The sequence below is a fragment of the Triticum aestivum genome, chromosome 7A (assembly GCF_018294505.1).
Source record: "Triticum aestivum cultivar Chinese Spring chromosome 7A, IWGSC CS RefSeq v2.1, whole genome shotgun sequence".
NCBI classification, from domain to species: Eukaryota; Viridiplantae; Streptophyta; class Magnoliopsida; order Poales; family Poaceae; genus Triticum; species Triticum aestivum.
The window spans coordinates 86,566,803-86,580,381 of NC_057812.1; the positions used below are offsets into that span (position 1 = coordinate 86,566,803).

General features: G+C 51.7%; 1 protein-coding gene across 1 annotated transcript; it reads left to right on the forward strand.

Annotated features, from left to right (window-relative positions):
* The first annotated feature begins 2,573 nt into the window (after positions 1–2,573).
* On the forward strand, positions 2,574–3,733 carry LOC123150931 (ethylene-responsive transcription factor RAP2-1). Its single transcript, XM_044570730.1, has one exon. The coding sequence runs from the start codon at positions 2,720–2,722 to the stop codon at positions 3,257–3,259; it is 540 nt and encodes a 179-aa protein (XP_044426665.1). The 5' UTR covers positions 2,574–2,719; the 3' UTR covers positions 3,260–3,733.
* The last annotated feature ends 9,846 nt before the right edge of the window (positions 3,734–13,579 follow it).

The window sequence follows — 13,579 nt, forward strand, 5'->3', positions numbered from 1 at the left end:
GTGGGAGGAATTCACTACTGCGCCAGGCCTGCCCTCTATGAGTAACATTATACATACTTAGGCAAAATGAGTCTACAGCATAATAAATGAAGTATTACATGTTATCACACATATGTTACTTCCCACTATAGAGGTAGTAACATAGAGTAGTAACATGGACATGTTACTATTTATGTTACTACCCATTGTGGCTAGTCTCATGCCTCCTGCCGGCGTCACCATGGGTCTACCTCGTCTATTGTTTTTCATGTTTTTTTTTAATTTTGTTAGGGTTTATGTACTGCACAGAGAGGCAAGGGGGCGACGTCTCCCTTAAAATGGAATAAGGTTCTACCTGCCTAGCCCCATTTTTGGTGGTGTTTCTAGCACCATCGAAGGGCGTGTTGAGGTTTTTCTCAGGCGGGTCTCACTGGATTTAGCCAGCGTTTGTCTTCAGTGAATCCGCGTGGATTCTATTTTCGTTCATCTATATTCGTGTGTCTACAAGTTAGATTCTTTGGATCTTTTTTCATTGGGGTGGTTATTGTTCTGATGTGTTGGTTATACGACGCCTTAACATGACAATTTCTTGACTGTCTACTACAACAAGGTTTACTTGGCTCGATGAGAGATGGGCGAAGACGGCGGTGTGCCTTCGACTCGCTCCAGTTGTTGCAGTCGTCATTATGTGATCTATGCACGTGGGTTTATTTTGTTATTTCTGGTGTTTTTTGTACTATTCTGACAGTTGATAAATAGATAGAAAGTTTTTCTCCCCCCAAAAAAGTTCGTATGCAGCTGCAGCAAAGAACTTTAATACGCAGAATTATTTTATATTTTTTAGGGTTCGCTGACTCCATTACATATCTGACGTCAGATTTTTTACCATGTAATCAAATATTTTTCATGGCAAATTATGTTTTTCAATGGTGGCAAGTTCAGTTGACGAATATGACATGTCTTAGTTTTTTTTTATCAAAAAATTGGCGTGCTCGCAAACAAAATTTCCAATCATCGTGCCAATATAAATTGCCATAAAAAAAGTCAAATTTGTCATCACCAAAAATCTAATGTGAGATTTTTAGTGTTTTTGTATACTTTTACTTGTCGAATATGAAATGAATAAACAAACCTTCACAAATCAAGGATATTTTGCAAGGTGTTAGTCAGAACATTTCTTTTCCCACTCGCAAAGCGACTAGGAAAAGCCTTTCTCCCCTCGATCTCCGCTAGCGAGCCCGTGGATCCCCCCTTCCCCTAGCCTACCGCCCCAGCGGCCGGTGGCGGGTAGGGGATTTCTGGTGCCTCAGCTCTGGTTAGTAGATAGGTAGGGTTTTAGTCCTCGCAAGGGTGGCGTTTGGACGAATGACGGTGCTTCTTCTTCGGGCCAGTCTTCCAGGATCCGAGACACTGGTCTTTAGAGCATCCACAATGTAACGTTTTGCCGCCTCTATACCCACCTCTAACACCTTAGCGACCGCCTCTATACATTGCAGCGTGCAGCCTCTACACTGAAAAGCTTGGAAGCGCCTCCAAGCTTAGAGGCAGGCACTAAGAATTGCCACTGAGTAAAATATTCATTTGGGCCCTTTTGTCAGCGCGTGTGTGCCAGTCTCAGCCATCGATCTGCTCAATAAAGCAATGTATTTTATACCATATGGGCCTACATTTAGAGACCAAGAAGTAGAGGCTGCACACTACGGGGACTTGGTTAAAATTAGAGGCAGGTGTATGGGACCCACCTTAGAGGCTGGGTTGCCTCTACACACTGTGGATGCCCTTAGGAGCACGTGCACGAAGATTTTCCAATTGTCATCAACAAGATCAGGCCAGCTCCGATATGGGAGCGATGACAGCAGCATGTCGGCGGCTCGTCCTGGTGACGGTAATGGTTGTCCGGTGGTCCATGAACATCGATGTAATTTTTCCTATGTTTGAGGTACTTCTGTATTTCTGGTGAATATTTATGATAGGTCTGGTCTTTTTGGAAAGAAAACTTTTTGCAAGAGAACGAATAACCGTTGACCCGAAACTTACACCGACGAGGCAGGTAAACGGTTAGCAGCAGCAGCTGTAAATCTAGAATGTTCCATTGACCCGAAGCGGGATGGAAAAACATCTAGCCCGACCGACGTAGGCGCGTAGCATCAAACAGCCCGAAATTCGTCTCCTCCCGAAGAAGGTACTAGAAGAAACGACTCACCATCACCAGTAAACCACTCGTCACCACTAGCCGGTGGGTCGGTCGCTCGCTCGCTCGCTCACCGCCTCACAGTGAGAGTCCGTCACCCAGCTGGCGGGCGGGCCGGCCACCGTCCAACGGCAGCCGCTCAAGCAATAAACAACCCAGGAGGCCAGGACAAACCAAACCGTTCGCCCAAAGTTGACGAGGCAGGCGGCGACGAATCGCCCGGGCCCACCGCGCAGGCAGGCGCCACCACCTACCCAAACAAACCGAGCGGGCCCGAGAGCGGGCCCGGGCCCACCGCGCAGGCAGGCGCCACCACCCACCCACCAACTCGACACCGCTAATCCCCACCGCGCCGCGCCGCGCCACGCACTTAATCCACTCTATTTATAACCCCACCCCGCCACACCCTAGGCCCAGTACCAGTGGAGAGAGAGAGAGAGGGGCCGGGCCGACACACACAGAGCGGCAGAGCGCCCACGCCGCAGCAGCAACCAACCAGCCCACCCCCTAGGAGCCGCCGCCGAATTGGGTGCGTTCGCGGGCGCCGCCATGGAGAGGGAAGCCACGGTCGCCTTCTACCCGCCGGCGCCGGCGCCGCCGCAGCAGCGCCCCACGCCCGCGCAGCCGCTCTCGGCCCGCGCGCCGCCGTCCGGCGTCGTGGGGCGGGGAGGAGGCGGAGGAGGGGCGGGCAGGCAGTACCGCGGGGTGCGGATGCGGAAGTGGGGCAAGTGGGTGGCCGAGATCCGGGAGCCCAACAAGCGGTCGCGGATCTGGCTCGGCTCCTACGCCACCGCCGTCGCCGCCGCGCGCGCCTACGACACCGCCGTCTTCTACCTCCGCGGCCGCTCCGCGCGCCTCAACTTCCCCGACCAGCTCCTCGACGGCGCCCCCGCCGCCGCGCCCGGGGACCTCACCGCCGCCGCCATCCGCAAGAAGGCCGCCGAGGTCGGCGCGCGCGTCGACGCGCTCCACTCCGGCGGGATCGGCGTCGTCGCCCCTCCGGCCCCGCCGTCGCCGTCCCAGCGCCGCCGGCCCAAGAACCCCGACCTCAACCGGGAGCCCACCCCCGACACCGACGACGACGAGTAAACCCCCGCCGATTCTTCAGTTCTCCTCCTCCGACCACCACCACCGCCTACATACCTAGTACTAGTGCGTCTTAATTAGTCCTTAGCAGCAATCAGCAGCGAGCTAGCTAGCAGTAGCAGAGCATCAACCATCTCAGTGAGCAAGAAGGCATGGGGAAGCAAGCGTGGATCCGACACGCAAGGTGTTCGGTGAAATGCCGGGCGAGCTCGGGGGCCGACCCGACCAATAATGGAGCCGCGACGTTGCCGTCAGCTCGGCCAGGGGGTTACTAAGTAGGGCCTGGACTGTCAGCGACGGCGAGCTTGGTAGCAGTAGACTCGGGGCGTGTGAGTGCGTGCGCGTGCTTGGGCATGGGCATGGGCATGCAACTAAGCAAGGTGCATGGCCATGTACCTACAACCTGCAGCAGATATAAGAGTGTTTGTAAAGGAAGAAGATACCGGCAAACAAAAACTTCAGGAATCATTCCATGCACGCACTCTCTCTTTCGTCTCCGTTCCTTCATCTTGATTCCCACATCATCATGGCCGGATTCCAGGAAAGTAGCGGCAGCGGCAGTGCAATTCCGTGTGCTTTTTCGAAAGGAACGCCGAACACGGCCAGGCCCCAGTTCCCACCCGCCTCAAAAGAAGAGGCAACATCACCAGCCAGCCGCCGCCGCCGTAGCGTCTCGTGGTGCGCCTCCCCTCGTGTCCGCGTTTAGGCGGTGGTGGGCCGCCGACGTGGCCGGTGGCGTATCGCGGTGCGCCACCCCTCGTGTCGGCGTGCCGTGGACGAGACCAGGCGGTGGCGGGCCCGCCGCCCCCTTGCCGGCTGCCGCGCGCCGGCCACCGCCAGGGCGAGCCAGGCGCTCGGGCGTGCGATGCCTCGTGTGTACGGCATATGATGGGCGTCAGTGGAGTGGACCGGTGCTCGGTGCTCACGAGGTTTGTTTGGGTTTAGCGTGGGCCCGCCGGGGGATTAGTGCGTGGCGTGGGTGATGCTGCGTCTTATCGGCCTAATGATGCGCGTGTGTCGGCACTTGATTACGCCGCTTAGGAGCCGCCCTGGAAGATTCGTGTGGCGTCGGACGTCGCAGTCGGTCCGTCCGTGGACGGACCAGGTGTCGACCGGCCGCACCAGGAGTACTCTACTTGTTTCATTTTTCTTCCGAGTGGATGGAATCATGCATGGGACGGGAGTCCATGAAAATCCATGGATGGAGCCAATCATCGGTCGCCGAACTATCCGGATCGCGCGTGGGGGGACGCCGACGACCTCGTATCGCTCCCCGTTGAACCGGGTGACAAGTTTAGTTCAGCTGGTGAGAAGTTTCATGGGGTCTGGTAATTGCCGTTCGAGTCGACATCAATCAGGTTTTGTGCGAGTTGGGGTAAAGATCAAAACAGGTGGGTGGTGAGTGAGCAAGCAAGCTGCCGGGGAAACTCTGCGGATTTGGAGAAACAAACAGGCAAAACAAGCTGCCGGCCGGGGCCATGCATCTGATTGATTGTTTGTTTGACCGGCTCAGGTCAGTGGCGGCGTAAACTTGCATTCCTGGGCTGTCGTGGGGATGAAAACAAATTGGGATGCTGAGATTCCGAAAGCAACATGTGTGTTTGTGTATGAGTTCGGAGATCCGCGTATCATCTAGCTTAACATTCGGCGTTGACGCTCGTATCATGTTCTCTTCTTTTATGGGCTGGATCTGTTGATTGGCACTATTGTAGGATTCGTATGGGTGCATGATCGGGACAACCTCAGATGTTTTTTTTCTATAGGAAATGCTAATGCCTCACCCAGAAACCATCACACTAGCTTGGACACCAGAGTATGGAGTAGAAACGAGAAAAAACACCAAATCGGTGAACGGAACTACTTCCTTAAGGCCATGTTCGGTTAATCCCCTTGCCACAGGGATTGAAGGGGATTGGGGAGGTTTAAGAAGGATTTTGATTTGCAAGGGATTTAATCCCCTTCAATCCCTTTCAAACCTTTTCAAACCCTGCCAAACCGAACAAGGCCTGATAAATAAATATAAGAGCGTTTAGATGACTTTCGGAAAAAGCAGACTAAGCCGGAAAGATGCACTCTCGACAGAAAAAACGAGCTGCGTTCGCCGGATGTGAAATTGGCGTTCGTTGTTGCGACCGCACGTGCACGCGCGAAGACCGTCTGGTCGGCGTTGCGCACGCACGCATCGCACTGCACGGCACATCGAGCGGTCGACCGGCCGCTCTGCACGTCTGCGTCGCACACGGTCCATGCACGTACGTACGTGCATGCACCTGTCCAGCTCCAACGTGACGTTCTCTGCCAGTGCCCAATTGCAATTGCAACCGTGCTGCATCCTTTTTTTTTTTGAGGGGGTGCTGCATCTTCTTCTTTGAAAGAGAACGCACGGTGCCGGCCGCATCTTACTTTGGATAGATGCGAGCTGTGGCGACCGCAGAGAGCGATGTTTGTAGAGCTTTTGTACCAATTCGTTCGATTTATTTCTTCTCCTTCTCAAACATTCAAACAGTTTTGTCCGTCCGGTTTGCACCCAGTCGTCCGGGGCAGAACAGCCCGGCCTTCCGTCAGAAAATAGCTGCTTGTAAATTAAGAAGTGACACACTACTGCACTGCACTGGTACTACTCCCTCCATCACAGTTTAAAAGGCACAGTTAAATTTGCGTGCGTTCATAATAGACAAGGTTTATGGCACATTGCATTTATTTCTAGTAGCTAATTAGTATTTTGATATACTATTTCTATATGCATGTGTAGTGTGAATGCTATTTTTTAGCTCATCTCACAACCAATAGATAACCACCTAGGTCTCAGAGAATTTCCAAGCGCGCCATCTAAACCGTGACGGAGAAAACAGTGGCGCTGACCGTTCTCTGATTGTTTGCTTGACCTGTTCGGTGGCGGCGTAAACTTGCGTTTCTGAGCTCTGTCGAGAGCATAAAACAACAAATTGGGATGCTGACGTTTATCATCATCTAGTATATATATGAATGAAACCGACTTAGTCGGTCGGCGTCACGCACCCAACGGCCCAGATCGAGCGGTCGTCCGGCCGCTCTGGACGTGCATGCACCTGCCCGGCTCCGATCGATGTGACGTTCTCTGCAAGTGCCCAATTGGAACCGCGCTGCATCTTTCTTTGACAGAGAAGTGCGCCGCATCTCACGTTGGATACATCGTTGCAACCGATGAGCGGCGCGCTGTGGCGATCGGGGACAGGGGTGTTTGTAGAGCTAGAGCACACATCCCTCCAAAAAAAAGAGCTAGAGCATACAGATTCGATTTACTACTTGTTTATCTTTTCAACAGTTCTGCCGGTCACGTTTGCAACCAGTCGTCCCGATCGAACGGACTAGTATGGCCTTCCGTTACAAAATGTCCACATGCAAATTAAAATGTGACATGGTAGTGCACTGGTACTACCTGCGTGCACTCAGCATCTTCAGAACAGTAGTAGCACTGACTGGATATGTATGCTAAGCTCGCGGCCGTGCACTATGGAAACGGAAGAAAGAGATTCTTTTTCTTTTTTGAAATTCGGAAGAAAGAGATTCTGGAACAGTATGTACGTACGAAACCAAAGCGCCAAACTAAAGCTACACGTACCGGGGAGGAACGAAGGTACAAAACGTAGGTTATTCAGTGGGGTCGATAGTCAGCTACAGGCCTGCAGATCGATTCATGATGGCGCCTGGCGGCGCCTGGGCGATTAGGGTTTTGACCATGGAACCGGATTAGAGTTTTGCAAAACCTTGAATTTGTAGAGCTTGTCGAAGATGAACCCTCACCTCCAAGTCCCTGAAGTCTATACCCAGTACTTCATAATCCCGGTCGTTTCTAGCCTTGACACTCTTCTAGGAGGGGATTTGATGATGTTCTGGGAAAAGCTGGGATTGCTAACTTAGCTTGGAGTACGTACTTGCAGCCGTCGTGCATCCGCACTTGCCCGCTCCTGCCTACTGCCGTCGAGTACGCCGTCCTAGCTCCCGAGCCACACTGCAACGCCCGCTCCGTCCCTCTCTCATGGCGGCGGCGGCCGGTTGTGCATGCAGGTCAATCAATGTGAAGGCGCCAATCCTATATGATTTTTTTAGACATACGAAAGTTAGTTAGTTGGGATGGTTAACAGGGGCAGAGCTCGATCTTGCTCGCTGGTCTGTATCCTATTCTTTTCATTTTCATCTTGCTATTTATTTCTCCTGCTGAGAAGTGGGTCTCACACTTTATTTCTCCCACAGACAAGTAGGCCACACACACACACACATGTTTTGCTTAATCCATCAATCCCGGCCCTTTCCTGTTTGGATACGACCTTAAGGTTAAAAATGACCGGGATTACAAAGTACAGAGTATGGATTCAGAGATTTGAAGGTGAGGGTTCATCTCGGACGAGCTCTACAAACTCAAAGTTTAAATCAGACTTCACTGAACGGACTAGTATAGCCTTCCATTACAAAATGTCCACATGCAAATTAAAATGTAACATGATAGTGCACTGGCACTACCTGCGTGCACTCAGCATCTTCAGAACAGTAGTAGCACTGACTGGATATGTATGCTCAGCATGCTCCGTACGCAACATGTACAGAACGGTCGTGCACTACGGAGACGGAAGCAAGAAATTTTCCCATGCTTTGGTACGGTATGTACGGTACGAAACCGCACCGCAAGTTGCAAGAGTGATGACCAGCGACGTGTCCATCTCCATGGTGCTTCATTATTAGAAACTATTTTTTTGCGGGAATCATCGAGCTTTATTCAATCACTAACAACACCAGCGCGATCAGCCATGAGGCTAGTCGCGAGGAAGCCAAGGGAAGAGTTCATCCAACAGTCAGACACGCCTAGAGTGCTTGCATGTTTCGCACACAGGTGAACTGAGGTATTGGATTGTCTCATTACATGATGGATGTCAAAGTAATCAAACGATTTGGCCGGCCCTCCAATTTCGAGAAGGATAGGCGCTATAAGAGAGCGCGAGAAATGTCGCGAGTTCCAGAGCTGACCAGCTCCAAGCAGTCGACCTCGAAGGTCACCCGCGAAAACCCCGAAGCTTGCCAAAGATGACGCCATCTCGCAGGGCCAGTGCTTCTGCGATAAGTGGATCCGTGATGTTCTCATGCGGCTTGCTCCAGGTAGCAATGAGGTCGGAGGAGGTCCGTGCAACACCACCCGCCCCGCTTCTGTTTCCATACAGAGACACGCTCCCATCCGTATTTATTTTGATGTAGTCTGGGTCCCGTGGTCTCCGTCCATAGCCAGGTAAGGTTCTGATATGTTCCATCGGTAGCTCCAATAACATTAGAGTTTCCCTAATGCGCTTTAAGGATTGAACCGGTTTCAGACTAATCCTGTCATGTGTTATATTGTCGCTAGATGTCCATATAGCCCACATACAGTGATGATCTTGGCCCGGTCTTCCTCCACGAATCAGGAGTCACACAGAATGTCCTTGCACCAAGTGAGGGGGTGGAGTTCTGGTAACTTGATGTTCAGCCACGGTCGAGTTTCAGTCCAGAAGCTGCGGGCATGAGAGCACTTGATGAGTGCGTGAAACATGTCCTCATATGCATCTTTGCATACCTTGCATCGAGCCTCGGTCGCAATATGGCGGTATTTTAGCGTGGCTTCCACCGGTATAATTCCCCGGAGTACTCGCCACCAAAAAACCCTAACCTTGGGCAGAACTTTGAGCTTCCATAGCCGTGCCCACATCTGTTTATCAATCTTTGAAGATTCAGTGATCGTCCCTTCCTCTAGAGCTTGTCGCTCGTTGCGAGTCATTAGAGCACGATACGCGGATTTGACAGAATATATCCCTGACCTCTCATGAGCCCACGCCCAAAAATCTTCACCTCCACCATATCTGAGTGGTATGTTCAAGATTGCATCTGCATCTGGTGGCATAAAGTTTGATCTTACTAACCCAGTTCTTCAACTCCAATTTCCAGAGTCAATTAGGTCGGAGACTGTGTGGATATTGGTACCGGGGAGGAACGTTGGTACAAAACGTAAATTATGCAGTGAGCTAGACCGTCATTCACATGCCTACAGATCGATTGCTCCATGACGGCCAAACTTACCACGGGCGGCGGTTTACATGACTACTTTGGTACTCCTATGAGTATATCTCGAGACGTTTGGCCGACCTCTCAAAGTCCCTGCAGGTGATGAATTAAACACCGTTGCCAGTTCGATATGCTAGTAGGACAGTTTATAGATGCATGGTAAAAAAAAAATCCTATTGTTCTGATGCCAGGGCCGTATGCATCTACGTGAATGAGGCAACTTACCCCCGATGGCACGTCACCGGCGAGCAGTCTGTCCACGTCATCGCCCTCGCAGGTGACCAAGAATGTCGTGTGAGTGCGACTATCATGGCGGTGGGCGTCCCGGTTCAGCGCGTCTCGTGCATCTACGCGCGGGCGTCAAGTTATTATGTCAAGGGATCGAGTTTTGTCAGTGAAAGTCAATGAATTATGGAGACGGATGTATCATTCATCACCTTGGTGAACGGTGGAGGAGGGGAACATGAAGCGGAGCGTGTCGTGGAGCCTCCTCCCGGTGGGCACCCCTTCCGTTCCATCTCCACCTCCACGTGGCCGTTCGTTGCTGCGCGGGCGTTGCGAGCTCTTCACCGGCGGCCACCCAACCAGCCTCTTCCTCCGACACATATAGCGTACGTCGCTTGGACCCACAGCAGAAATGCATGGTGCGTTGTCGGTGCATTTGCGTCTGACACGAGCGGTCAAGGAACGATCGATCGAGCACTCGCTTGCTGGTCACCTCCCAGCCGCCGTCGCGACGCGCACGAAGAGCGGCAGTGTGGCCGCCTCGGGAGCCCCGAACGCCTCCGCCGACCGCCGCTTCCGGCCCGCGGAGTTGGGTGCGGCGAGCCCCAGCTCCAGCTCCATGACTCCGATGCCTCCCTCGGTTCCCTTCCACTGTGTTCCGCTTGATGTGATCACGTTGAAAACCTTGAGGTAGCTGCTCCGGCAACACAGTGGGATTGATGCGCGACGCATATTATAGGAGTCCGCACACGCGCAGGGTGGACCGCGACACATGGTGACCGTGGTCCGTGCATGGAACAAACAGCCATGGGAGGCAACACGGTGTCAGGGATCAAGGGTAAATTCATCTCCTTATCTCAGTGCGTGGTAGTAGTACGCATATCTCTCACGCGTCCACTGTTTCGACACGCATGTGTGTGCGGGTGCAAGTGCAAACTTCTGACTGGACACAGGATAACTAACAAAGGCAGATCCGTTTGTCAAAAGGTTTCTTTTTATAACTTCCGTTTGTCAAAAAGTTGGGCGTGCTTGCAACGTCGATTTCCACTGGGCTTAGCAAACGGCGAATGTCTCTGATACGACCAAATGAGCGCCCTGACTTCACTTGTCCAAATGCATGCATGGACAGTTCCCGTGCGACACGACGCGATGTTCGTGTTACGATTAATGAACGCGAACGCACGATTGATGCTACCGCCAAAGGAGCACAAAATGATGCACACAATGATTACTGTACTATTTCCTCCGTCTCATAATATAAAAGCGTTTTTGACACTATATTAATGTCAAAAGCACTCTTATATCATGGAACGGAGGAAGTACCTTACTCGGAAAGACGAAATATAGGTGCAGCTCATCATCAGCAGGTCAGGTGCATGTGGCATCTTAACACCAAAGGTCAAAGGCTTTCGCCGAAGAATCAAGCCGATGCAGCACGAACCATGGACGCAACACCACTCGAGGAAAACAACCAATACACTTTAGAACACCCGTTGTGCCGGTCAGGATCAGGTATTTAACTCTAAGTGGATTGACTTGTTTTGTGATTAGCAGCAGCTGGTCCATTGAACCCTGCATCCCTGCAGAACTGGCCGTGTCGGTACTACGTGGTACCAAGTCTAGACCGCCGACGCGCCAAAAACAAAAGCAAGTTCGGAGCTTCCAGGTAATCACAAGCCGGGTACAACGAACGAATGAAACCGACCCACCCGCACACTCATGAAAAGATCGGCCCGTCTGTTTGTGTCCAGAAAGCACGCACGACCGACCCTGGCTGGAATCTACGAAACCGCACGAGTCCCATTGGAAGCTCAAAGCATTTGAGCATCACCATTGCGAAAAATGATTTCCCCCGCTTTAAATTATAAAAGCAACAACCAAAGCATCCAACAACAAGTCATGGTCGGTCCAAGTGCAAGTAGTACATAATAAAAGCTGAGGGCATAGCAGAACAAGCCCCAAACAAAAAGAAAACGGGAACTAATCCGGCTCGGGAGGATTGAGCATCACCACTGAGCAGCCCCGTCACTCAATGCGTGCACAACACCGAGTCTCTCCATGGAGTGGGATGATGGAGAGCAAAGATTCAGTCGCCAGGTTGAAGATTCATGATAAGTACTGGTTGATTGGCTTGTCGCGGAGCGTGTCGGCGCACCTGACAATGGTGCGCGTGAAGCGTGTCGGCGCGCCTGACATACGGCTGCTGCCCGGAACCATGGCGGTTCTTGGCGTCGAGCAACACTCCTCTACTCCCTGTCGGCTTGGTGCTCGGTGGGGATCAACGGCTCACGTCGCGTCCGGTCAATCATTGATGATTCTGGCGCCTCGTGATGGAGTTTGACCACTGGTGGCCTCTGTGAGGTGCGGTTGGCTGCGGTGGATCTAGGCGCTTCTTTGTCGGCGGGCAGATTGGGTGGCGGTTGATGTGTGACGGATGGTGTTTGTGGAGCTTGGGTGAAGACCCTGTGTCGACTAAGTGTCGTGACCAACCATGGCGATGGTTGCGAGCGTTGTTGATCTTCTTGGAGGCATCGCTGCATTGCTGCTGCACCCCTCCTGCACGGATCTAGTCATCGCTGCAGCTATGGGGGAAACCCTTGATCCTTTGTGATCGGACGTTGGCGACACTTTTGATGTTGTTTTCTCTCTTGGGGGCTTCGTCTTTCGAGCAGGGCACCGACAAGTCGGACCTGTGGATAGAGTTGGTGTTGGCGTTCAGACTTCTGTGGCAACGGTGTCACGGGGAGCTATGTAGGAGACACGACATGGGCTGTGATAGCCGGCTCTTCTCCAGCGTGTTTGTGGGATGGCCTTGGCTGGTTTATTGCTGTGAAGTCAGAGTTGCGGTGGCAGGGCCCTATGGCGTACGTACGATGACGAGTAGCAGGTGGTCCGTCCGGTGATCTCCACCGTAGCTCTCTGTTGGTGTCGGAGCTGCGTTGTCTTGTCACGGTGGCTGAGGTCTGGCGCGGATCTTCCTTTTCAGTGAGGGTTGGTTCGACGATCGTCTTTGACAAAGTCGGAGTGGTTTCTTAGAGATTGGGGTGGCGATGACGTCTTCAGGGGAGAAGTGATGACAATGACATCATTGTATTGTCTTGATGAGGTCCTCCTCGAAGTGGCGTGTGCCGCTCAACGGTATGTGATGGTTGCCCATTTTTCTACTAATTAATTGGCCAATTCTCTTCAGCTTAATTAATGAATAAGACAAATCTTTTGCCTTCGTTACGAAGAAAAATCAACCTACCCCATGGCACGTCACCGAGGAGCAGCCAGTTCCCATCACCGTCCCGGTTCAGCACGTCTCGTGCATCTGCGCGCGGGCGTCAGGTTAAAAAATCAAGCCATGTCAAGGGATCGATAGTTTTGTTACTCCCTCTCTCTTAGTTTACAGGGCATGCATGTACTTTTAGGTCGTCAATTTGACCAACCTAATACAAGTCATATATTACAATAAATATATCAATATAAACTTCAGATGTTCTATTTTCAAACCGTATAATTTTTGTGTTATGTAGTTTATATTAGAATGATAAAATTAACAACCTAGATATACGCACAAAACTTGTATACTGAAACGGAAGGAGTAGTGAAAGTCAGTGAATTTGGCAGATGGATGTGTATATCACCTTGGTGAATGGTGGACGGGATCAGGGGAACATGAGATTGATGCGCGATGTATATTAGTATATGCACCGTTTTCTTAAAAATTTATCGTTTCCTCAAAAAAAAAATTAGTATATGCACGCGGGGGATCCGCAGCGGGGCCGATGACGGCACATGGTGACCGCGGTCCGAGGGGTGGCCGCGGCCGCGTGCGATACACACGGGCCTCCCGGTTCCACATTTTTGGTTAAGTGGATACTTATCTCTTGCCCCTCTACTCTTATATAAAGCAACAAGGAGCAATCATTATAACAGTTGATCATTGATTAATAAAGATAGTCTCCTTCATATTTCTCTCTGTCATCTACTTTTGCATGTTCAACTACTTTGTCTACGACACTCGCTCTCGCTCTGTAACCTCGGACCGGA